This window comes from Scleropages formosus, chromosome 3, assembly GCF_900964775.1.
Source record: "Scleropages formosus chromosome 3, fSclFor1.1, whole genome shotgun sequence".
Lineage (NCBI taxonomy): Eukaryota > Metazoa > Chordata > Actinopteri > Osteoglossiformes > Osteoglossidae > Scleropages > Scleropages formosus.
In genome coordinates this window covers 8,631,703-8,655,746 of record NC_041808.1, presented here as the reverse complement: position 1 = coordinate 8,655,746, position 24,044 = coordinate 8,631,703, and the positions used below count along the sequence as shown (strand labels likewise).

The 24,044-nt window shown below is 46.3% G+C and overlaps 2 protein-coding genes across 3 annotated transcripts; one reads left to right on the top strand and one right to left on the bottom strand.

Annotated features, from left to right (window-relative positions):
- Positions 1-669: 669 nt before the first annotated feature.
- LOC108923750 (pyruvate dehydrogenase (acetyl-transferring) kinase isozyme 3, mitochondrial-like) lies at positions 670-7,742 on the top strand. The gene is made up of 11 exons (XM_018734697.2): positions 670-894; positions 2,215-2,356; positions 2,857-2,928; positions 3,225-3,409; positions 3,634-3,723; positions 3,812-3,889; positions 4,204-4,280; positions 5,183-5,284; positions 5,469-5,579; positions 5,769-5,882; positions 6,667-7,742. The coding sequence occupies exons 1-11, from the start codon at positions 792-794 to the stop codon at positions 6,808-6,810; spliced, it is 1,218 nt and encodes a 405-aa protein (XP_018590213.1). The 5' UTR covers positions 670-791; the 3' UTR covers positions 6,811-7,742.
- A 1,919-nt stretch (positions 7,743-9,661) lies between these two features.
- On the bottom strand, positions 9,662-16,965 carry LOC108923778 (choline-phosphate cytidylyltransferase B-like). 2 transcript variants are annotated; one of them, XM_018734731.2, is made up of 8 exons: positions 16,859-16,965; positions 12,512-12,617; positions 12,024-12,140; positions 11,787-11,938; positions 11,528-11,606; positions 10,416-10,558; positions 10,126-10,314; positions 9,662-9,933 (listed from the first exon to the last, which is right to left on the bottom strand). In XM_018734731.2, the coding sequence occupies exons 1-8, from the start codon at positions 16,934-16,936 to the stop codon at positions 9,727-9,729; spliced, it is 1,071 nt and encodes a 356-aa protein (XP_018590247.1). In that variant the 5' UTR covers positions 16,937-16,965; the 3' UTR covers positions 9,662-9,726. The 2 variants fall into 2 exon arrangements, with proteins under 2 accessions (XP_018590247.1, XP_029106425.1); XM_029250592.1 differs by having other exon boundaries at positions 12,512-12,611.
- Between the last annotated feature and the right edge of the window lie 7,079 nt (positions 16,966-24,044).

Genomic DNA, 24,044 nt, shown 5'->3' with positions numbered 1-24,044 from the left:
TTCCAGTTCTGTCCAGGTGGGCACCAGCCACCAGAGATTCCTCTTGTCTTTACATACTGCTGTCCATCCACTCTGGAGCGGCTGCCCGAGGTTCCTGTTGGCCAGGTGAGCTTTTGGGTGGAATTTCATTGCTGGGCATACTAGACGTCAGGCTTGGAGTCACCCCACATCACTGTTACTACCCTCATTTGCTGGCTTTGATCTCTCAGGGGCCATTTGGCCCCGCCCCCTTTGTCAGCCCTGCCAGTCCAGGTCAGTGAAGAGCAGCATCCGGGGACAGACTGGACAGCCAGACCCCAGTTAAGGCAAGTGGTCTGACAATGGCCACTGTGGACAGGGTGCTGGAGGACTTCTCTAGTAATGTTTTGTGCCTCACTGTGGTCCTCTATGTTTTTTGCCTTAATGAGATTTGATCCCATGTTTGTCTTTGTGTTTATTATGTCAAAATGCCTTGCTTTGCGTGGGAACTCTACTGTCCTTTCCTCTGGCCCCCAGCAAACACCACAGGGAGTATAATAACTGTTTCTTTATGATTATGGCATGATGCAGCAGTAAGGAGCCAAAGCAGCTCCTGCAGAACCACACAGTCCGTCAACCTTCGCGCTCCGACGTTTTCGTTTTCAATATTTAACACGTGATCTGGACGACAACCCCTGTTAGAGACTTTAACGCTAAAGTGGCCTATTTGCGCGCGGCCTCTATAATCGTTGTGCGACGTGACGGACAGTCGCGCGGCGCGCGCCGGTGAGTGATCACGCGTGGACGGCTCGCGGACACGCACCGTGGGGGAGATGAAGCTGCTCGCGGCTCTTTTGAAGCAGGTCTCATCCAAAGTGGAGTTTTACTCGCGCTTCTCGCCCTCGCCGCTCTCCATCAAGCAGTTCCTGGACTTCGGTAAGACTGAGCCGCCGTTTTTAAATTTAGCACACACTCGACTGGCAATCGCTGTTTTTTTTAAACACACACCCCACAAGCACTCGGACAAAAACACGGAAACACACAATGGATGTGCGTAGAAGACCCACGTGTAACGTCGTGTTATATTGTATGAGTAGCTCTGGTCCCGTACAGAAAGTGAAAAGTTGCCAAAAGCGATACAAAGTATCGAACTGCGACAGACTGACGCGCCCTCGCGAGTTCGCGGAAAATGACCATGAGCGATTCCCTGGCAGAAGGTCATGTGAAAGAGATATTCGCCGCTCTTCGCATTTCACGTTATTTACCATTCGCGGTGCCACCGCTTGTTAAAAATAGTTCACTTCGGGTGTGTCCCTTCGCAGCCAATCATCGTTCGGTGTCGTCCTTTCTCAGCCAATCGCCGTTTAACGTCGTCTTTTCACAGCCAATCAATGTCGTCCCCTCATATTTACATTTAATTATTTATGATGCTTTTGAATTTTAAAAAATAAACACGAAGTTAATCAGACAAATTACCAGGAAATGAAAAAGACAGTGTACAACGTATTGCTATTAACCTTGATTATTTACCTTACACTTTTGTCCAAAGCTATTTACAGTGTCAGGTCTGTGTGCTAGCTACTTACATTGATTTACCCATTTATATGGTTGGGTAATATTACGGTACTGTGTATTTACTCCATCAGGGATTGCTACAGCAGGAGGTGGAATTCGAACCTGATCTTTAGTTTACGTGAGCAGCTCTAACCACTATGCCACCTGCTACCTTCAGCGTCTTCTTATTAATGAGATCTTGAAGGGCAGGCACACAAGGAAGGAGGCTTGTGAGGTGGTGTGTGCGGAAGTGTCACTACCCTTCGTCACACTGGCAATCTGAAACTTCTCTTGGCTCTCCTCCCTCCCCCCAATCTCTAAGTAGCTTTGAGGCATCATGGGAGATGTCCGTCAGCAACTTCGAGGCCAGCAGGGTCGTGCAAAGAAGGGCTGTAGGCACGAAGCTGCTCTGCTGCTTCGTCTTGGGACAACAGAGTGCACAACATACTGCTGTTATTTTTGATGTTCCACATTCATAGATTATGCGGTGCAAAGCAAGACAATTTGGCACATGGTGACAATGGAGTAAAGATTAATACTTCGCTCGAAGGTACAACAGCAGGGCTGCTCCCACTCTTTGTTTATGTTCAGTTTGCAGTTCTGTGTCTGCATCTTCACAGTCACACCAGCTGGTGGTTGGACCACCGGTTGCTGATGGACACGCTCCTCTTTCTGTGTATCTTCCTCGTCCGATTGCCCCAGGGAGGGAGAATGCATGTGAGAAGACTTCCTACATGTTCCTGCGCAAAGAGCTGGCCGTGCGCCTGGCCAACACCATGCGGGAGGTCAACCTGCTGCCGGACAACCTTCTCTGCCAGCCTTCCGTCAAGCTGGTCCAGAAATGGTGCGGGGGCAGGGCTACTGCAGCAGCTAGTCTAGAGATGGGGTTAGGGAACGGGAGAAGCTAGTTCAGAGGTGTAGTTTATACGGGGGCAAGTCTGTATTGGGGTGATGCAGGGGTCCATCCAAGGGTGGGTTTGTGCAGAGGTGGGTTTAAGGCTGGTGGGAGTTACTAGGGCGTAACTCTAGGGGTTCTGCCGCCCTATCAGAATTCCATGGGATGAGCCCATGACTAGACATTGACTAAACATTCACTAGACATGAACTAGATAGGGAATTAGACTAGAATTATCAGGCAGTTAGAACTGAGTGAGTAGAGAGTTAAATCTAAGTGGATAGTGAGCACTGAGCAGGTGGAAAGTTAGTGCTCAATAGGTGGTTAGCACTGAGTAGGTGGATAGTTAGCAATGTGTAGGGAGAAAGTCAAGTTTGAGTAGACAGATGATCGCCTCAGCAGGCCCTCAAACCGCCATCAGTGAGTGCGTGGTGTCTGTGTTCCCCCAGGTACATGCAGAGCTTCCTCGAGCTGCTGGAGTATGAGAACAGGGCTGCAGAGGATCCCCGTAATCTAAATGAGTGAGTGAGGTCCTTCCTTTGGACCTTTAACCTTCTGTATTGTTTGGCTCATTCTCATTTGCATTTATTTCAATTGTAACAAAGCCCTACTGGTGCTGGATGGATGAGAGGTCATGCAGCCATGCTCTGAATTGACAGCGTGTGACTGATTTGTCATTTAATGTCTGCCAATGACTATTAAAAACAATATCAAGAAGCGCATTTTTGATCTTCCCTTAGTAGCCATCCATGTTCCTTCTGCTGTCACCTTGCAATCGTAGTAGCTGGACCATAGCTCGCTAATCCTGTCCCCCCAGTTTCCTGGATGTCCTGATTGACATCAGGAACCGGCACAACGATGTGGTGCCCACCATGGCTCAAGGGGTCATTGAGTACAAGGAGCAGTTCGGCTTCGACCCGTTCATCAGCTCCAACATCCAGTACTTCCTGGACCGCTTCTACACTAGCCGGATCTCCTTCCGCATGCTCATCAATCAGCACAGTGCGTTCCCACCGCTACCGTCTTGCTTCTTCTCCTCCCCTTAAATGACCTTTGACCCTGTTGTGGTCTGTAGACCCCTGTGTTGGTGGTCTGGCCCCATATGGCCCAGACTCTAGTAAATTTTGAAAGGCTCACTGAAACTGACATAGCTCATAGTAGAAAGCCCAGGTACCTGTGTGCTCTACATGTACCTGACCCTGGTGATATGGTTTTACATATTGCAGCCCTCTTGTTTGGCAACAACACCAACCCCGCTCACCCGAAACACATCGGCAGCATCGACCCTGCCTGCAACATGGCAGAGGTGGTGACAGGTAGGTGCCGGCCTTCTTCTGCCGGGAGACACGTTCCCATGTTTCCCTTTCGTCTGTATTGCTCTCATGTCCCTTATTTCCGTGTCAGATGCTTACGAAACGGCCAAGATGTTGTGTGAGCAGTACTACGAGAGAGCCCCAGAGCTGCACATTGAGGAGTTCAATGGTAGGTGTGGCTGTGCATTCAAGGCCCCAACACACTATAGTGTGGATGTATTGCTCACCGTGATTGTGATACAGATGTGTCTCCTTCACAGGTCATTAACTTTTGTGGTCACATCACTGTTGTGCAGCAGTGCGAAATAAGTTTGCAGTCCCGCCATCTGCAGTCTGAGTTCACAGTCATCCAATTATCATTTTACTGGATTTTTACTGAATATCATTAGTCAGAGGAAGAGTGCACCAGAACACTGGAGTAGTGGAGTGGTAAAGTCCCACATGGCTTCTGCAGGCGCTGACTGTCTCTTTACATTTCTTCAGCAAAGGCTCCCAACAAACCCATCCAGGTGGTGTATGTGCCCTCCCACCTGTTCCACATGCTCTTTGAGCTCTTCAAGGTGAGCGACTTCCCTGCCTCTGGAACATGCGTGTCTGCAGTAACTCTAAGCAAGATTGTCGTGCCTCCAGGGTTCCTCATGGTGTGCAGCTCATACCGTTCACTGGCTCCTCATTTTATCAATACTGACATTACAGATTTTGAAGATACAAACAGTTCCTAGTTTATTTATTCACTTTTAGTTGCATTTTCATCGCTTGTCTAATTTGTAAAATGTGTTTTTCGTGGGCGGGGGGGCTGGGTGCTGTGGCACAGCTGGTTTGGCCAGTGCCAGCTGTGTAGTGGTGAGTCTGGTGCTCGAACCTCACTTTGGGGTGCCTTGCGGCAAACTGGCATCCTGTCCAGGGTGTGTCCCCTCCCCCCTCGGCCCTGCGCCCTGTGTTGCCGGGAGGCTCCGGCTCGCCGCAACCCCGCTTAGGACAAGCAGTTGTAGACATTGCATTGCATTGTTTTTAGTGGAGCAAACATGACCTGTGTTTGCCCTCCCAGCCAATAGATGGCAGTAAAGAGCACCCAACCTGAAGTCAACTCGCTTCCACAGTGTTTCGAACTCATGTCTGGTGACACTGAGACTCAGTCAGTAATTAATCAATCAAAAGATGTCAAATATTTCATGTTTATGGCATGAAACCATGAATAATCAGCATTGAATAGGAGTTTGTGGCGATGACATTTTTATTTTTAATTTAAACGAAAATAATTTGTTATTGGATATGTTTTATTTTTTTGTAGCTTCATCTGAGATTTTTACAGAATCTAAACATCGAAATTCTATTAAGCTTTTATTAATTGTGATTTTGGAATTAAGAAAAAAACAGTCTTTCTGCCCCAGTTGTGTTTGTAAGTTGAGGAGTGAGTATTGAAACTTTAAAAACATGTAATATCTCTTGTTCCTTCTGTCAGAACTCCATGCGTGCCACAGTGGAGCTCTATGCCAACAGCTCAGAAGATCTCCCCCCCGTGCAGGCGCTAGTGACCCTGGGCAAAGAGGACCTCTCCATAAAGGTTAGACAGGTTCTCATGGAATGACATACATATGCTTACATTTATACAAACACTATCATGCTCACAGAGATGTCTACATCAGAAAGTCCCTGGTTTAGGTGATGGTGCATCTTCCATAATTCAGACTTCATGGCTTGAAGGTTATTTTCCTGACCCCCACCAACTGATCTTTGACCTTTTCTAGATCAGTGACAGGGGTGGTGGTGTACCCCTGAGGAAGATCGACAGGCTTTTTAACTACATGTACTCCACCGCGCCCTCCCCAAGCCTGAAACCTTCACGAGCTGCCCCGCTGGTAACCATGTTGACAACTGACACCCATCTTCTAGTCATTTGCATCAGCTTGTGTATTAGCTGCCTTGTGGTCCACTGCTGAGTATCTTTGCTTATAGGGACATGTGTGTGCTTATGTATGTGTGTGTGTGTGTGTGTGTGTGTGTGTGTATCTATATCTGTGTGTAACTGCTGACCATGCCCTCTGCAGGCAGGGTTTGGCTACGGTCTACCGATTTCTAGACTCTACGCACGCTATTTCCAAGGAGATCTGGTTCTGTACTCCATGGAAGGGGTGGGCACAGATGCTGTCATCTACCTGAAGGTAGGAGGGACTCTGTGACCGAATCTATTGCTATCAGTCTTTAGAGTATTCGGACTCTTCAACTTATGAACACAACGGTTCATAACTCCTTTGCTCGTAATTCCAAAGTCTTTTTAACAATTAAGTCTCACTCAATAAAAGTTAATAATACGCATAAATCTTGATTTATTCACTGGTTATGGTTTATAAAAATCTAAGATATAGCTACAGCAAAAATTTTTAGAAAGATTTTATAATATTTTAATGAATTTAATGCTACATTAAAATCAAAACTAATTTAAAATGACTAAAAATTAAAACACGTTTCCACAAACTTCTTTTTAGTTTTGATTTGTTAACGGATTCATCCCCTAAACGTGTGATTTTCCTCACTTTGTTATTGATCACCAATACTCAAACACCAGACAGGAGTTGTAAACACTGGAAGTCAGTTGAATTTTGGTTGGGTGCTATTTACTGCTGTTTACTGACTTGGAAGGCAAATGTAGGCCATAGTCACTCTGTTGCAAGTTGTAATTTTAGAGAATACATAGATGATGACAATGCATTTTAAAAAATTTATGGAAAATCTTTAACTATAGGTATATGTAACATACATAGCTGGTGTGTTGTGTCTGACTTTTGCTTGACATAGTGTCACTGAAAAAGAGCTGAACACTTTTAAGAATTTCTTACTCAGTAAATGTCATTTGAACATGTAGTATGCACCAAATTGTAGTTACCCTTAATTCTTTCACCGCATGTTCATATGAAACTGATTGTCTCTGATTTCCTCTGCCTCAAGGCTCTGTCCAGCGAGTCCTTCGAACGACTGCCAGTTTTCAACAAGTCCGCATGGCGACATTATCAGACGGGCCCAGAGGCAGACGACTGGAGCAGCCCCAGTCGCGAGCCTCGCGATGCCTCCACGTACAAGGCCAACTCATAGTGGTCGCCATGGCAATAGTGTGGTGCCCTCAAGAATCTACCTTGCTGTGACAGAATACCCTGCCCCGATCCCTTTATCCAAAGGTGTTCACTACTGTTTCCCCTTTTACACTGCACACTATTCATTCTGGAGCAGTTTGAGGGAAACAGTGCTCAAGTGCAGTACTGAAACAGTAGGAGTGCAGTTTTAACTTACAGCCTTTAGTCATTATCCCTAGATGCCACACTATTGACAGCACAAACTGGTGCGACCGCAGCGAGGGTGGTTCTGTAGAGGTGAAAACCACTGCTTTCATAGCATCTTTGGGGCTGTCCAAAGTCGAAGTGGACGGATGTTTCTTCATTTTCCTGTTGAGCTGTAATGCACTGTTTCATATCATTTCTTCACTTCCCATTCTGGGCCTGATTGGGTCTTCATGGTGCAGGAACAGATGTTCTGAGCAAAAGAAAAAGTGTTGCAAGTCCCTCCTTAAGCAAATGCACATGGTTAGTACCTTTGCGTTGGAAACTTGTGGTGTTTATGCAAGAACCCCTGGGGGTCTGCTTCATATTTGAAAATGTGTTGTTACGCTCGTTCTCTGTGTACAGCTGCACTTTCCGGTTGGTTGTCTGTGTGTCTTATTAGTGGCTTACAATATTAGGTTTATACACAGAGCCTATTATGATGATTTAACTTACTTATACGGCAGGGTAATTTTTACTGTGTGAATTCAATGTAAGTACCAAGATTAAGGGCACGACAGCAGGAAGTAGGATTTGAACCTGGGTGTTTTGATGACAAAGTAGTTGCTCTAACTACTATGTTTATGTCCCGAGTAGTCTTACAATTAATTTGCTGTTTAGTTGATCCCTTTATCCAAAGGTGGAAGGGGGCTGTGATGGTGCAGTGGTGGAGTGCGTTTGGCTGGGTCCTGTTCTCCGGTGGGTCTGGGGTTCGAGTCCCGCTGGGGGTGCCCTGCACTAGACTGGCATCTCATCCTGGGTGTGTCCCCTCCCCCTCCAGCCTTGCACCCTGTGTTACTGGGTTAGGATCCAGCTCCCCGTGACCCTGCATGGGATGAGTGACTTCAGATGGTGTGTGTGTGTGTGCGCCTTTATCCAAAGGTGTTTACTGCTGTTTACCCTTTTACACCACACACTGTTTATTCTGAAGCAGTTTGAGGGAAACACAGTGCTCAAGTGCAGTACTGAAACAGCAGGAGCACATTTCGAACCAACAGCCTTTAGTCATTATCCCTAACCGCCACGCTATTGACAATAATAATAAAGAGAAACACAGATGCAATCCATATTGACAATTATCTGAGACTTTTTCCCCAAAGCAACATTATACAACCTATAGTTATTCACCCTTTTATACAGGCGCAGTAATTTAGGATAAGTACCTTGCTCAAGGATACTAAAACTACAGGTAAGATTAGAACCAACAACCTTTAAATCTAAAGGTAGCAGTTCTAACTATTGCACTACCACATGTCCCCCAGTAGCAAGCAGCCAAAAAGGCCTGTCAGTTTGGATGGTAAAAATCCAAAGAAATTCAACAGCCAGTAGGGTTTATCATGTCTATGAACTTTCAAATGATGGCTCCACCTCCTGCTCTGGTGCTGTTGGACCACAGGTGCTTTGCAACATTGGCTGGATGGAGCTCATCTTCTGCACCTGCTGCTCTGCTCTCCTTAAGCTCTGCTACCTCGTTCATTCGTCCTCTCGAGGAACTAAGTTGCCCTTAGAAATTGCTGGAGTATGCAGAGGGGTGTTCTCTTCACACATGAGTGAATCACAGCGCACCCAGTGGTCTGCAGTCAGTATCTGTACTGCACTTTGTTTTGCACTTCTGATCTTGTCCTGCTGCTTTCGACTTCTTTATCTGTATTTTATTTCTGACTGACAGAGTCTGGTCATCTATATATTGGTGTGGAGATTTTAACTATTTTTTTTTTATAAACAAAGATTTTTAAAAGGAAATCCGAGTTTCCTTTTTCAACTTAAAATGAACGAATGCCTGTTGTGTTTTCACGGGTTTGATTCTCAGTGTCCAGATATATGTGTGTGTATTTCTAGGATGTACAGATTACTAGATTGGGTCAGATCCTTGTGCTGAATATATGAAATAAAAACCTCCAATTAATGGTCTGATTATTTATCTTTATTTACATGTGGAGGGGTGCGGTGACGCAGTGGGTTGGACCACAGTCCTGCTCTCCGGTGGGTCTGGGGTTTGAGTACCGCTTGGGGTGCCTTGTGAGGGACTGGTGTCCTGTCCTGGGTGTGTCCCCTCCCCCTCCGGCCTTATGCCCTGTGTTGCCGGGTAGGCTCCGGTTCCCTGCGACCCTGTATGGGACAAGCGGTTCTGAAAGTGTGTGTGTGTGTGTGTGTGTGTATTTACATGTTTTACCATTTTCTGAATAAGAGACTTCATAATCCCCTGCTTTGCACACAGGTTGTTTTCAGTCCCTGAGAGCAGAGTGGGAACATGTCATTTTTCTCAGCTCCTGTTGGCCACTCTGGAGTTCTCACTTGATCATTCAGTTATTTACTGTGAATCTGTGAGTAACTGCGGTTTCAGTCTGGGCCCTGCAGGACTCAGGCCTTGTGGGGCGGCCCAGGGTGGGACTCGACCAAATAAGGTCAGGACAGATGACCATACCGCTATGGAGCATTGATGGTTGAGGTATTATGTATTTATAAATCTTGAAAGGTCATGCTTTGACACATTACAGTGACTTTTGAATGAATGAGTTTTACTGCCTTTAAGACAGCCAGAGAGTCATGACCAGACTACAGTTCCCATAGTCCTTTGGGCTGCTATCACATAATTGATGTGATGACAGTAGAACTGTGAGTGTGTGAACTATAGTGCTTTATTAAAAGAAAGAGAATGCATGTGTATGTGTGTTCCTGTGTGTTGTCTCTTACCCTACTTATCATTGTCATCGTTGTCTCCCTCACTCATGCTGCTAAAGATACCACCCTTTGGCGATGAGGAAACCCAGTGGGAAGGGGGTGAGGGTGAGCGAGACGGAGAGCGCCCCCTGGTGGGGCTCACACTGGGAGAAGTGCTGGGAGACTGGTAGGGAGAAAGGGCCTGGAGCATCCGGCCACTCTGCTCCTGGAACATCTGCCTCTGGTTGGGAAAAAGTGCAGAGTTGTGATGAAAGTTCCCCAAATGTGTGTGTATGTAACCCAGGCCACACCTGGGCCTCATTCAGGCCCAGGAGGAGTAGTGATTTGAATGGTTTCTACAAAAGAACAGGCACAGATCCAAACACGCACCCACGTGGATGCAGAAGTGTCTAGAGCGGTTAAGAATCCTTACCCAAGCTCCATCAGGGCCGAAGAGCTGCAGGAAGTTCCCGATGAACTCCCGTGATTTCTCCTCCCACTTTAGGATGAGGTCATGGCTCTTCTCCTCTACTCGATTCACAAAGTCCTTGGACCTCTCCTCCACTGTCTTCACCTTCTCCTTCATCCTGTCCACCTGGTTCTGCAGCCGGTACTTCTTCTCCTGTAGGACAAAAGCAGGGTGCCAATCTGTAGGTTAAGACTCAGCATTCCTGTAGCAGCTGCCGGAGGACCGTGGTGATGCCAACCGAGCGTCACTCTTACGTAGATGTAGCTGACGTTGAGCTCCTTGGCAGTGTAGCCCCTCTGCAGGTTGCGTCTGGCATAGACATCATAATCCCGCACAATACGGGTGATGATGTCAGACGTGGAGATCCCTTCTGTCCTCTGGGTGGGAATAAACATACCTGAAACGCACAAAGCGCATGTACAAATGCAGTGTGGCTTAATCTCACCACAAAACACTATGTACCACACTAGGTACCATTAAATCCACCTGAAACAGGTGAGAAAATGGAAAAAAACAATGTTTTAAATTTCCCTCCTTAAAACGAATAGATGCTTTTACTGGTTACATAAGCAACACCTGCTTCACTGACCTCTGGATTTCATTAGTCAGCGCCGGCTACCTGTCAGTTTTATCCCATTTTAAGATCATGCAGACGTTCCCATAAAGTTTGGTTTACTGTGAAAATCCAGGGTCTCAAATTCAGTCTATGGTTATTGAAAAACCAAACAGTTCTTCATCCTTTAGCTGGTGGGTTTGTCCATTATGATTTACACTACATCCATTACTATTTACACAACTATTACACATCGTTGTAAAAGCAACATCCACAGTTGGTATGGTAACTCTTCACTAAATAGGAAAAAATCTCTGGTTGCTTTCCAACCAGAATGTCAGAGCTAGTTATGGAGTATCACTTAAGTTTATTAATTTAGCTCATTCTTCTCTCTAAAGTGACTTCAAGCACTGCTTGATCTAGAATTATTTACCTGCTTAAAAGCAGGGTAAATTTTATAGGAGTAATTCAATCTAATAGCTTTGCTCTAGGGTACTGCAGCAGAAAGTGGGTTTCAAACCTGGAACCGCTGAGTCCAAAGGCAGCACCTCTATCCACTACACTACCTGCTCCCTTGTTTAGCTACCTCAGTTAGTCAATATTTAGTTAGTTGTGATAACCAACTACATGTTTTCAAGAGAATGATTGATACATTAGTTCTGATGTCCCAAATGAATCAGTGCTTAGGGAGCCAATAATCAAATTTGACAAGTACTGACCAGTAGATCAAGTTCATGGAGAGAACGTGACGCTGCAGGTTTATAGTTTGGGTATGTCTTACCAAAACCCATAAAGAGCACAATTTATCCTCACCTGCTTCCTTGATGTGCTTGTAGACATCTTCCGATCCAGCAGAAGAATATGGAATGTCATCGTGAGTGACAAAGTCAATCTGTGAAGACCACACCGCACAGTGAAAGGAATATTCTGCTGAACTGCGAGGTGATTAGGGTAAAAGCCAAAAACTGTGTGCGATAAAGCCACTGGGACCAATAAAAGCTTCTAAAGTAACCAAAAGGGCCATTCAAGTATTCTGCAGTAAATTGAAACGTTCACACACTGCATAACTCACCTGGTGTTTCTCCAGGAAGTCCCTTGTGATGGTCCAGGGTGCATCCCGGACCACCTCGTCCACGTAGCGACAGTGCGTCAGTGCATCATAGCGTTCCTCCTCCGTCATCACCGTGAAGCCCTTGTACTTGTGAGTGAGCTCGTCGCTGCACACTGACACACACAGAGTCGGAATACCACTCTCATGCCGCAGCGTGTGCACATGGTGTGAGTCTGTGTGAACCAGAGAGTCTCCTACCTCCCACAATGAGGTAGCAGTTGGGAAAGAGGTTCTTGGCCTGCATCAGGGCACGAGCATGGCCAGAGTGGAAGAGGTCAAAGATTCCATCAGCGTAGACCCTCACCGGCCGGCCCGCTGGGAAGAGGGAACCAGGTTACTTACTTAGGCTTTCGTCTTTTACTGGGGTAAAGTACCCTTAGCTCATTAATCTTACACAACCAACATCACCTTCAGTAACCAACTATAGGTAGCCTTACTGTGCTTAAACTTACTCAACTAACCAAACCAAACTATGGAACTCAACGGAACCAATCTACTGAGTTATAATAACCATCTAACCCTACACAGTCTCAACCCCAACAGGTAGAGTCTACACCTTGAGTGCCGTCAAAGCTTCTGGTGTATCACGGCCAAAAGACGTACAGCCCACTGCACCATGCTATACACTGTCATGTTGTCCTCATGCAGGTAGAACACGGGGTGATGAGAAGCACAATGGGGCTCACCTGGTGTCCCACGGCAGGCCTGCTCAAAGGTGACTCTCCTACGCTGTGCCAGGCACTCACAGCTTTTCTTTGAGGAGAAGATGGCTGGCTGGGTCAGGGCCTGGACCTGGCAAAGAAGACATTTAGGTCTGTGAAAGAATGATGCCTTATCCTCTTCAGATCACGGTTGTGGTGTCATCTTTGTCACATCTACAGGGTTATGGTGGTTCATCATTGTGACATCTAGAGTTTTATGGCCCTTCACCTTCCTCACATCTAGAGGATTAAGGTCCTTCATCTTCCTCACATTTAGAGGGTTGTGAAGCTTCATCATTCTCACATTTAGAGGGTTGTGGTTCTTCATCATCCTCACATCTAGAGGGTTATGATCCTTCACCTCCCTCACATTCAGAGGGTTGTGGTCCTTCATCATTCTCACATCTAGTGGGTTGTGATGCTTCATTATCATCACAACTAGAGGGTTATGGTCCTTCATCATCCTCACATCTAGAGTTAAGGTCTTTCACCTTCCTCCCATTTAGAGGGTTACGGCCCTTCACTATCCTTACATATGTTTTATGCAGCTACTTGTGTGATGTACATTATTTCATATGGTGGAAAGAAACAAACTGACTGTACTTAAGAATCACGTGTCTGCAACTAAGTCTCTTTTTCTGCTAATGTAATGCACACATTGCATTTTCTATGAGATGTATGTCGCTTTGGAGAAAAGCATCTGCTATATTAAAAAATGTAAATGTAGATGTACATATAACAGGTTAAGGTCCTTCTCCTTTCTCACATTTAGAGGATTATGGTGCTTCATCATCCTGTTCCGCTCATTGACAAGAACCTCTTTAGCATTATTAGTCATTTGTTATGACACAACTCAGTGGTGAAAATTTTGTGCTGCTGAGGTGAACTTGACCTCAAACAGGATGGAGTATCTCAGGGCCTTCTTGAAGAATCGCACTGATCCTGAAGGTGGCCAGGAAAACTGATTTTAAGATCACTTCAAAACAGACACAACAGAACTCATTGTATTTTTCTCTGAGATGTACATCACTTTGGAGAAAAGCGTCTGCTAAATGAATAAACGTAAATGTATGTAACTCAAGGGGGTGCGGTGGCGCAGTGGGTTGGACCGCAGTCCTACTCTCCGGTGGGTCTGGGGTTCGAGTCCCGCTTGGGGTGCCTTGCGACGGACTGGCGTCCTGTCCTGGGTGCGTCCCCTTCCCCCTCCGGCCTTATGCCCTGTGTTGCCGGGTAGGCTCCGGTTCCCCGTGACCCCGTAAGGGACGAGCGGTTCTGAAAATGTGTGTGTGTGTGTATGTAACTCAACAGCGGTAAGAAACTCATTCAAGGCTTCCTTAACCTAAAAATACAGTAACAGTCATGCAATATTTTAAAAAATCTTAATAAGGTCACAGTTATGTAATTCAACAGCTTGTTTTTATTATCTTCCCAGCAACCTCTCATACACTATCCACTCCAGCACTGTCCAAACCAGCACTGTCCACTTCAGCACTGTCCACTCCAACATTCTTCAAACCAACACTGTCCACTCCAGCACTGTCCAAACCAACACTGTCCACTCCAGCACTGTCCACGCCCACATTCTCATTGTCACTTCTCATATGTCAACCTTACCCTGAACTATCCAAGGCTTCTCCCAAAGTCTATTTTGTGTGAGTGTGTGTATGTATGTGTGTGTGTGTTTACACTCCCTTATCTAACTGGGACATGGGGGAGGAGCAAAGTGACACGTCACTGATATTGTCCCCTTGACCTAGTCGGGTGTTTCGTTCCTGCTCAGTTATTGGAGGAGAAGTGAGCAACTGGTGAGTGATAACAGAACTTGTGTCCCACCTAGTATATATACACACACACACACACACACACATACACAAGTATCAAAAAGTTTTGTGGTCTCAAAGGTTTCATGTTGAATATTGATGTGTTTCTTGCACTTTTATTTGGACATGCTCAGTTTTGTTTTTTTCTAAGAAGTCCATATTGCAGTGGAATTCCTGCCTCTGGTTCCTCTAAAAACAAAGGCATTGTGGGTAATTGCTTAATACCAGTTGATCTATCTATCTATCTATCTATCTATCTATCTATCTATCTATCTATCTATTGTTCTCCTCATCAAATCAATCAATTTTTCTCCTCCTCGACCTGTCTGCAGCTTTCAACACTATCAACCACCAGATTCTACTCTCCTGTCTTAGTGAACTTGGGATCAAAGGAATGGCACTATGATGGTTAGAGTCCTACCTATCTGACAGATCCTATCGAGTACTCTGGCGGAGCTCTCGTTCTCTCCTCTTCCTCTCTCAACTGGTGTCCCGCAGGGCTTGGTACTGGGCCCTCTGCTGTTCTCGATCTACACCTCCTCCCTCGGCCCTGTCCTCGCCTCCCATGGATTCAAATACCACTGCAACGTTGATGATACCCAGCTCTTCCTCTCCTTTCCACTTGGAGCATCAGACATTACCATATGCATCGCTGCCTGTCTGTTGGACATCTCTGCATGGAGAGAAAAACAGAGATCCTACACCTCCCAGCTGGCCTGTCCTCCTGTCACTATCTCTTGATCAAACTGACAACTCACTCATTTTGCCTACCTCCTCAGCTAAGAGTCTGGGAGAGATGATTGACTCAGGTCTATCTTTTCTCAGCACATCAAAGCCACAACCCAGACCTACAGACGCATCCTGTATAACATCCACAGGATCCATCCTTACCTCACAACTGACTCTGCCAAACTACTTGTCCAGGCCATGGTGACATCCCATCTGGACTACTGCAGCTCTCTCTTGTCTGGCCTTCCTGCTACTGCCTTCAAACCTCTACAGCTGATACAGAACACTGCTGCTGGAACACTGTGTTTGACTTGCCGAAGCATTCCCATGTATCTCCTCTACTCGTTTCTCTGCACTGGCTTCCTATAGCTGTCCGGTTCAAATTTAAGACCCTGGTTACCGTCTACAAATGCATCAATAGAACTGCTCCCAGCTATCTACAAGACTTGGACACTGGACCCATTCCAGTATGCCTCCTAGCCCAACCGTTCAACAGAAGATGCCATATCCGCTACCATCCACCTTTCTCTGACCCGTTTGGATAAAAAGGACAACTATGTAAAGATGCTGTTCATTGATTTCAGTTCAGCATTCAACACAATCATCCCTCAGAAATTGATAACTAAGCTGAGCCTGCTGGGTCTGACCACCTCCCTCTGCAACTGGATCCTGGACTTTTTGACTGGGAAACTCCAGTCCGTCAGGATCGACAAATCCACTTCCAGCACCACTACACTGAACACCGGCACTCCCCAGGACTGTGTGCTCAGTCCACTGCTGTTTACCCTACTGACTCATGACTGTGCTGCAAACTACAGGTCAAATCATATCATCAAGTTTGCTGATGACACTACAGTTGTGGGCCTCATCAGCAACAATGATGAGTCAGCATACAGAGGAGGTAAACCAGCTCATAGAATGTTGTAAAGACAACAATCTACCTCTTAATGTTGATCAGACTAAAGAGATGATAGTTGACTTCAGGAGGACCCGAGTAGACCACTCACCACTGCACATTAACGAAACAACTATGGAGAGAGTCAAAAGCTCCAAGTTTCTTGGTGTGCACATGATGGAGAACCTCTTCTGGACTCTCAACACCACCTGCCTAGCCAAGAAGGCCCAGCAGCATCTCCACTTCCTACGGAGGCTGAAGAGAGCCAAACTCCCCCCTTCCATCCTCATCACCTTCTACAGAGGGATGATAGAGAGCGTCCTGACCAGCTGCCTCACCGTGTGGTACGGGAACTGCACAGTCTCCAACCGCAAGACCCTACAGCGAGTTGTAAGAACAGCTGAAAAGATCACTGGGGTCCCTCTACCCACCATCAACATCTCATACAAAAACTGCTGCATCCGCAAAGCCACCAGCATTGTGGACGACCCCTCTCATGGTCTCTTCACCTCTCAACCCTCTCATGGACTCTTCGCCCTTTTGCCATCTGGCAGAAGGCACAGGAGCATCCGTGCCACCACCAGCAGACTCCAAAACAGTTTCTTCCCTGAGGCAGTCAGATTACTCAACACCCTGCTGCTTCCAAACGCTCACCTGGCACAGTCAAACAGTTTACCCAGTATGACTCCATACACTACAAACTGCCTGCAGTTCACAGCCCATGTCTGCGTCCACGTCCTGCCCTGTGTATTTATTTACTGTCTTGTATTCTGTTCTGTGTTGCACCATGGTCTCCGGAGAAATGACATTTCGTTCCACTGTATACACGCTATATAGAGGAATGACAATAAAACCAACTTGAACAACTTGAACACCTGAGCCACTCACCCTGCGCGGTGCCCCCCTGTGGACCTGTTCCTGTCCCCTGCCGCTGCCCCGGCCTCCATGGCGTCTCCTCCCCACCATGTCTGGAGATGTGTGTGCCTGTTCCTGGAGTGGTGTGTGTCACTTTGAGACTGCAGACAGAGTGGTGGGGGGAGCTTTTACAGCAACAGGCTCCTCTGACCCTGGTGACGAGAGAGGACACTGCGCAAAGTCCACTTCGCTGACACTTGAGCGTCCGAATGTCACTGCAGTCACTCCAGGTCAGTGTGCTCCCTATGGGCAACCGAGGCTCTGTGAAATATTATTATTATTATTATTATTATTATTACTTGAGCTCATGAGAATTGCACCGAAAACAGGATTACAGATTATAATTTATTGTCTGATTTGTTCAGGCTCACGACCCCCCAGGGTCTTCATGGCAAACTTCCATCCTCACAAGCATCGCTCTGAAGTCCTCAACATCTTGCTACAAACATGGTAGCTGTGGCTTTGACTGAACAAGTAAAGCAGATAAAAATGAACGTGAAGAAGGTGGAGGAAGAGACTGTTGGAAGGACAATTGTATAGAATATGACAATTTTTCTCTGTGAGATGAGTCTCTCTGAAATGAGTGTGTAGATCTGAACTTTGGTCCTACCTCTTCAGCACCCATAAATATTACATAAGAACATTGCAGAGTCATAACTGATAAGTCCTGTGTGCTTATTCCATTTGGGACTGAGTCTGTTTCTGAATTCTGTGTTCGTTTGTTATTTGTTACTGAATTTCTAATACTCTTATTTTTTCTTTTTCATGGCAAATTCCTCCAGGGTTACTTGCAATGTGAATTTTATACACTGATTTCCCCATCTATACATCAGGTTAATTTTTGCTGTATCAATTCAAGATAAGTGCCTTGATTATGGATACCACAGCAGGAGGTGGAATTCAAACCGTGGACTTTTTTGACTGTAAAGCAATGGCTCGAACTGCTATACCACCAGCTGTGCCCAATGATCAGATTACTTATTTAGTAATCTCTGTATGGTTTAAAATGGTTTTACTGCGAAAGAAAACCTTTAAAATAGACATTTGACTAAATATAGAGGATTGAATGAATAATTTAAAGTCTGATTCAAAAAAAAATTCTAAACCATTTGTAACACCTACCTGGCACAGTCAGTAATTTCTAGGACTGGCCGCCATGTGACACCAGTGTCAATATTAGAAGCTGTTGACCACACCAGCTGAGTAAAGGTTGATAATGGTCATGCCAGCAAATTGATGTGATGTGATGTGATGTGTGTGTGTGTGTGTGTGTGTGTGTGTGTGTGTGTGTGTGTGTGTGTGTGTGTGTGTGTGTGTGTGTGTAGTGGAGTGGAGTGGAGTTTGTGGCCACCAGAGGGCAGAGCACGACCGGTTTCGCTGTCCTGTCGGCGGTTAGGTGTCTGGGGTAGAAAAAAACCAGTGCAAAAACGATTTGCAGACCTTCATGGTCATGGTGTGGTTCAATCACATGAAATTTTTTGTCTTGTGAAAAGTAGCAAGAATAGTTTCTTTAGACCTTTTTTTATTATGGCCCAGCTCACTTCGCACAGATGGACATGAGGCCTGGAGTATAAAAGCTCAGGTGGGTTAAAACCACATGGTCATCATCAGGTTTTATTTTGCTGTAGACCCATGTAGGGATCTCTGGGAGGATCAGTGCCACTTTTCCACCGTGTGAGATGAACGCTGCGACTTCACAGGCCCGTGAGCTACATTGCACACAAGGGGGCGCAGCAGTGGTGGGGACTGCACCGTGTGTGGTGGGCTGATGGTTGACTGAATGAGGGATTACCGTAGTATGACGGTGCTGAGATCCTGCTGGATGGTGCAGCTTTACTGAGCTTATTAGTTAACGGCTGGCATATTGCCATGGTACAATTGAACCCTGAGCAGTGCAGTTTCTCTCCCTGTGGCAGCCCGTGTGTGTCTGTGTGTGTGTGTGTGTGTGTGTGTGTGTGTGTCTGTGAGACACTGTTTCCTGGATGATGGGAGGTCAGGACGCATACGGACACATGATACCCCTGGTGGACTCCATGCTGACAGGCATGACGGATGAACACAGACATCTTCCTACATTCCTTACATGGCTCAACAGCTTGTTCATTAATAGTGTGTGGGCGTGTGTGGGTGTGTGTGTGTGTGCTTTGGCCACCATATGCTCAGTTCTGGGAAGCGCACTGAACTGGACACTGCTGTCGCCAAGCGTTTAAGTAGATGCTTGGCTGTACAGACAGCTGTTTGGGGGGTCAAGATGATTTGGGTTGGAGGGCGGCACATGTTCCACGCACAGGTGACTGTCACACACATAATGGCCCCAAGGCCTTCTGGGAAGAGGCACAGTTCTGCCAGGTGTTCCCCAGAATTGACTGCTATGGGCGATGCCTTAAAAATTTTAGCCTCTTACATCTTCTTTTTGAGCCTAATTCTGGGACCTCCAAAGTGTAATGTGAACGTGGACTTGTAAGTGAAGGCTGTCAGTCAGAGCTTCTTCTCCCACTGCTGTAATACCCTTGGGTCAGGTACTGCATTTCTCCAGTGTATATGGCTCAAACAGTGCAAGGTTATTTGTACAACAGTGATAGGTAAGCAACAAATTGAACAGATATATTCATGAAGAACATAATGGAATAGGCACCTCACTTCTGACCCTGTAAGACAACTGTGTGTGTAGAATTATTCTACCATGGTGTTTTAAGGTCACAGAGTGTGTAGAAGTACTCTACCCTGGTCCTGTGGAATCATAGTGTCCACAGAATTACTGTACCCTCTCACGGTCACAGTCTGTATAGAACTACTCTACTCTAGTCCTGTTGGGCCATGATATCTGCAGAAATATTCTACCATAGTGTCATTGACTCATGGTCTCTGTAGAACTACACTACCCTTGTCCTGTAGGGTGATGGTGTCTGTAGAAATACTCTACCATGATCCTGCTGGGTCATGAGGTTTGTAGAACTACTGTACCCTGATCCTGCAGAGTCGTAATATCTGCTGAACAACTGTACTCTGGTCCCCCTGGGGTCACAGTGACTGCAGAAGTACTGCAGACGTGATGCAGATTCCAGATGTTAAAGGGTGCTGTGGGGTGTCCATGGACTCTCCTTCAGTGCTCAAAGCAGCTTGTATGTTCTTTACTGTTAGATGAACTCTATGAAAATACCGCCACTACTATACACCTGAGGAATAATGTGCCATCCTCACAAATGGGTCTTGGCCACATGACTTGCAGTGGCAAAATGGTAATATTAACCTGTGTTCAGTGGCAACAGCCTTCTTTAACTGTTGATGATGATGCACAGATGATGGTACAGTAACCTACAGCACCTCCTTTATACACTCACACTTAAGAGCAGAGAGAAGCTGGACTCAGCAACTTACCCATCTTTAATAAACTGCGGTGAGACGTGATGGACTTTGACCTTCCTGGAGACGTGTTGCGCTCGCAAGTCTGTCACTCTGGTATTTTAAGTATAATGGGGACAGAAGGTAGTGTTACGTGGGGGGTTGTGGCTTCATTGATTGATGGTCTCCAGTTTTATTTCTGTGGGCCTATATTCCTGGACCTGCTTTAAAGAGCTTTCATGGCCAAAGGGCCAAGCGGGTTAATTGATTGAAGTTTGCAGCTTGTGGTCGGGATCAACCCTCTTCTGAAGCACCACAGGCTGACCTTTGACCCCTGCTGGCAGCTCTGCTGGCACAACTCGCAAGCAGCGACAAAATTAAGCCCATTATCTACCTAGTAAACGGGCCTGGTGTGAAAATGGGGATGAGGCCCGCGGCTGTAACTCAGTGGGTTGGTAGTTGACATGGGAATCCAGGGACACATGCCTGGCGTTCCCACCACAGTCCCCCAGCTGTCCCAGGCACAAAGGTTACGGCTGAATTTCCAGGAATAAGACATATCTCTGGAGCGGGGACAGGGCAGTGTGGGGGTGGGCTGCCATTGTGCACTTTGTTTTTGCTGCAGGCCACCCCCGCATTTAGAGAAGGATTTGTTCCGGATATCAGTTGACTTAACAAATAGTCACACGAGGGGTAATTGAAATATGTGACTATATCAGTGGTAGGGAGGTGTAACAGGATCTGTTTCGTTGGGCCACTGTTACACGGTGGGATCAACAAATATATGCATGTAGGCCAACGTTAAAGTGGAGGATGAAATGGAACAGTTGAAGCTCAACTGGAGAAGTAAAAATTTGCAAGAGTTGAACAGGAAGGGTATGCAATACATTTGTGCCGTGACCAGAACATTGCAAAATGCCAACTTTAGGGGAATATTTGAGAGCTTCCAGTTACATTTACTTTTGTGTCTTTGTCAGATGTTTTTCTCCAAGGAAACATGCAAGTCAGAGTGAACAGAAGTGGATCAACAACGGATAAAAAGTTTTAGACTCACAGGATTATAGAAGTATGGCTTGTTTGACTGATACCATCATGTTGCTGGTTCCCATCCCTCAGGTAGCTGCCTATACAAGTTACATTCAAAGAGCAGATAACATAGATAATCATAGCAGATGGGCTTGGATTGATTTATTTAGCTGGCAGAAGATCAAGAGGAAAAATGGGTTTGGTTTGAGACCCTTCTTGAATGACTGGAGGAATTCAGTAGCTCAGAGAAACAAAGGAAGGTCATTCAACCACAACAGAGCCAAGACTTCTGATTTTGGACCCCTTCATAGGTGGGACAAGCCAGGTGAAAAGATGGGAAGGACTAAATGCTGACTACATAGGTCACAGGAGAAACTGGCAGGTAGCATCATAACCAAGGGAAAAGTTATAGACACTTTGGTTTTAGTCAGGTGGGATTCTTATAAGTTTGGTGCTGGAATACACACACACACTCACATTGACTGAAACCGCTTGTCCCAAGCAGGATCACGGCGAGCCGAAGCCTAAGGCGGCCTCTAACCTGGTAACACAGGGTGCAAGGCTAGAGGGGGAGTGGACACACTCAGGATGGGACGCCTGTCCGTTGCAAGGCACCCCAAGCAGGACTCAAATCCCAGACCCGCCAGAGAGTAGGCACAGGTCAAGCCCGCTGTGCCACCACACCCCCGGTGCTGAAATATAAGAGGCCAAATGTACATTTCTAAGATAGGACATAAAATATAGTGTTCTATTACATAATAGAGCTCCATGTGGGTTTTGTTTAGTTATTTGTTTGTTTATTGAATGTCTTTGCCCAGCTCCACTATAAAGGAGGTGTGCAGTAGGTATCAGGGATGTGCAGGAAAGGAGTCCCTCCAGGGCCAACGCTGCTGACCTCTGGAGCAGAGTGAACAGGACAGCTGGGGTTTTGGGCAGGAATAAAGGTGTTAATCTGGGTCCTGCAAACTGAGATGGGATGCACTGCATCATGTCAGCAGCGATCACAACCCAACTGCCCACCCTTAAGTCCAAGCTCATATGCGGGAGAACTCCAGCAGAACAGAGGATTTTCACAAGGAGGCACATTTTTCATGTGGGTGTGAGCAATTTGGTAACTCTCTATTGAGTGTGAGGGCAAGGTTACTAATTAATACCCAATCCAACGTAATCCTGTGTCCAAGGTGTCTGAGCACAGCAGTGTAACTAACGGGGAAATGTTCATGTTTATTCCTCTTAACACGGCCAATATGTCCAGTCGTAGAAAACAAGGAGGGACACAGAGGGACATTCTCTGCAAATGAGTTTGGCTTGCTGCAGTTATTTCTTTGAGTCATCTCCTTTCTGTCTGTTGTCTCTCTTTGAGTCGACTCAGTCATCATTTTGTACTGCCTCTCTGAGTCAACTTTCTAAGTCATCTTTCTGAGTTGTCTCTATTGACTTTGAGTCATCTTTGTGCATTCTCTCAGTGTCACCTTTTTCAGTTATCTCTTCAAGCGGTGAGGGTGGTGCAGTGGGTTGGACTGGGTCCTGCTCTCCAGTGGGTCTGGGGTTCAAGTCCTGCTTGGGGTGCCTTGTGATGGACTGGCATCCTGTCCTGGGTGTGTCCTCTCCCCCTCCAGCCTTATGCCCTGTGTTGCTGGGTTAGGCTCTGGCTCCATGTAACCCCCTATAGGACAAGCGGTTCAAACAGTGTGTGTGTCTTCAAGTTATCTACAACTCATCTCTGAGTTATCTTTTCCACAGTTTGAGACCTCAATTTACAGTATGTCCTTATGTCATCTTTCTGAGTTCACTGGTGTTATTGCATTGTCTCTTTGAGTCAACTTGCTTTACTTCCCTGTGAAGTATCTTTGAGTTCTCTCTCCACATCATCTCTTTGTGTTATGTCTGCTTTCTTTTGAGGCTGAGCAAAGAACAGTCTTGTTGCCCGACGGGGTCATGTTGTGTGTTGGGCTCACTGGGTGGTGAAGACCGTGTTTATGAACTAGGATTTGCCCAGATTTCTTATCTGTTGGAATTTGGACCTTCATTAACAGAAGAAATATCAGCAGTCTTCTCCACAGCAGCTGTTTGTTAACCATGAGTTCCTCAAGGGCCAAGAGTTCCTGCAGGCAGAAACTGAAACAGCCAATAATTATCTTTTAATCAAGTTGATAGCTCCATGTTTTTCTGTTAATATGATACCACACCTGATTAAGAGGACCAAGAACGGCCCTGAGATGCTACCATTTCTTCCTCATCAACTCGGTGGTCACAGTTTGCCTAATGAGACTCCTAGTCTTATCAGATTTAGCTGCTTGTCTTTTCCCGATCCAGCCGTGTGCGGTTTGTCACAGGACTTGTTGCCCTTTGACCCAGGGGATCAAGGAGGTGGTAGTGTTTTGACGGGCTGGACAGCTGGAACGGGGGTTACTGAGATGAGTCTGGTGAAAGACAAGCAGTTTGACCGTGGCCTAGGAATGCTATGGCTGGGCTCTGGGGGGAGGGAGCTCTAAGGGTCTCATCTTTAAACTCATGCCGACCGAGGATATTGCAGCCAGCCAAAATGCAGGACGGCCTGAGGTTAATCTCTGTCATCTCTCAGCTCTGCACAGCCGAGAAAGCACAGTGGAACATGCACGCAACACTGTCCAGGACACTGCACACACCCGTGCCACCATACTATCCAGACCAGTGAACTCCGGGTTGATGATCTTACCCAAATAGTTGGATTGCGGTGTGGCGATAGACCCCACTGCAGTCAGTGACTCAATGCACCTTGCTGCTACTGGTGCCTTAATCGTGTCTAAGA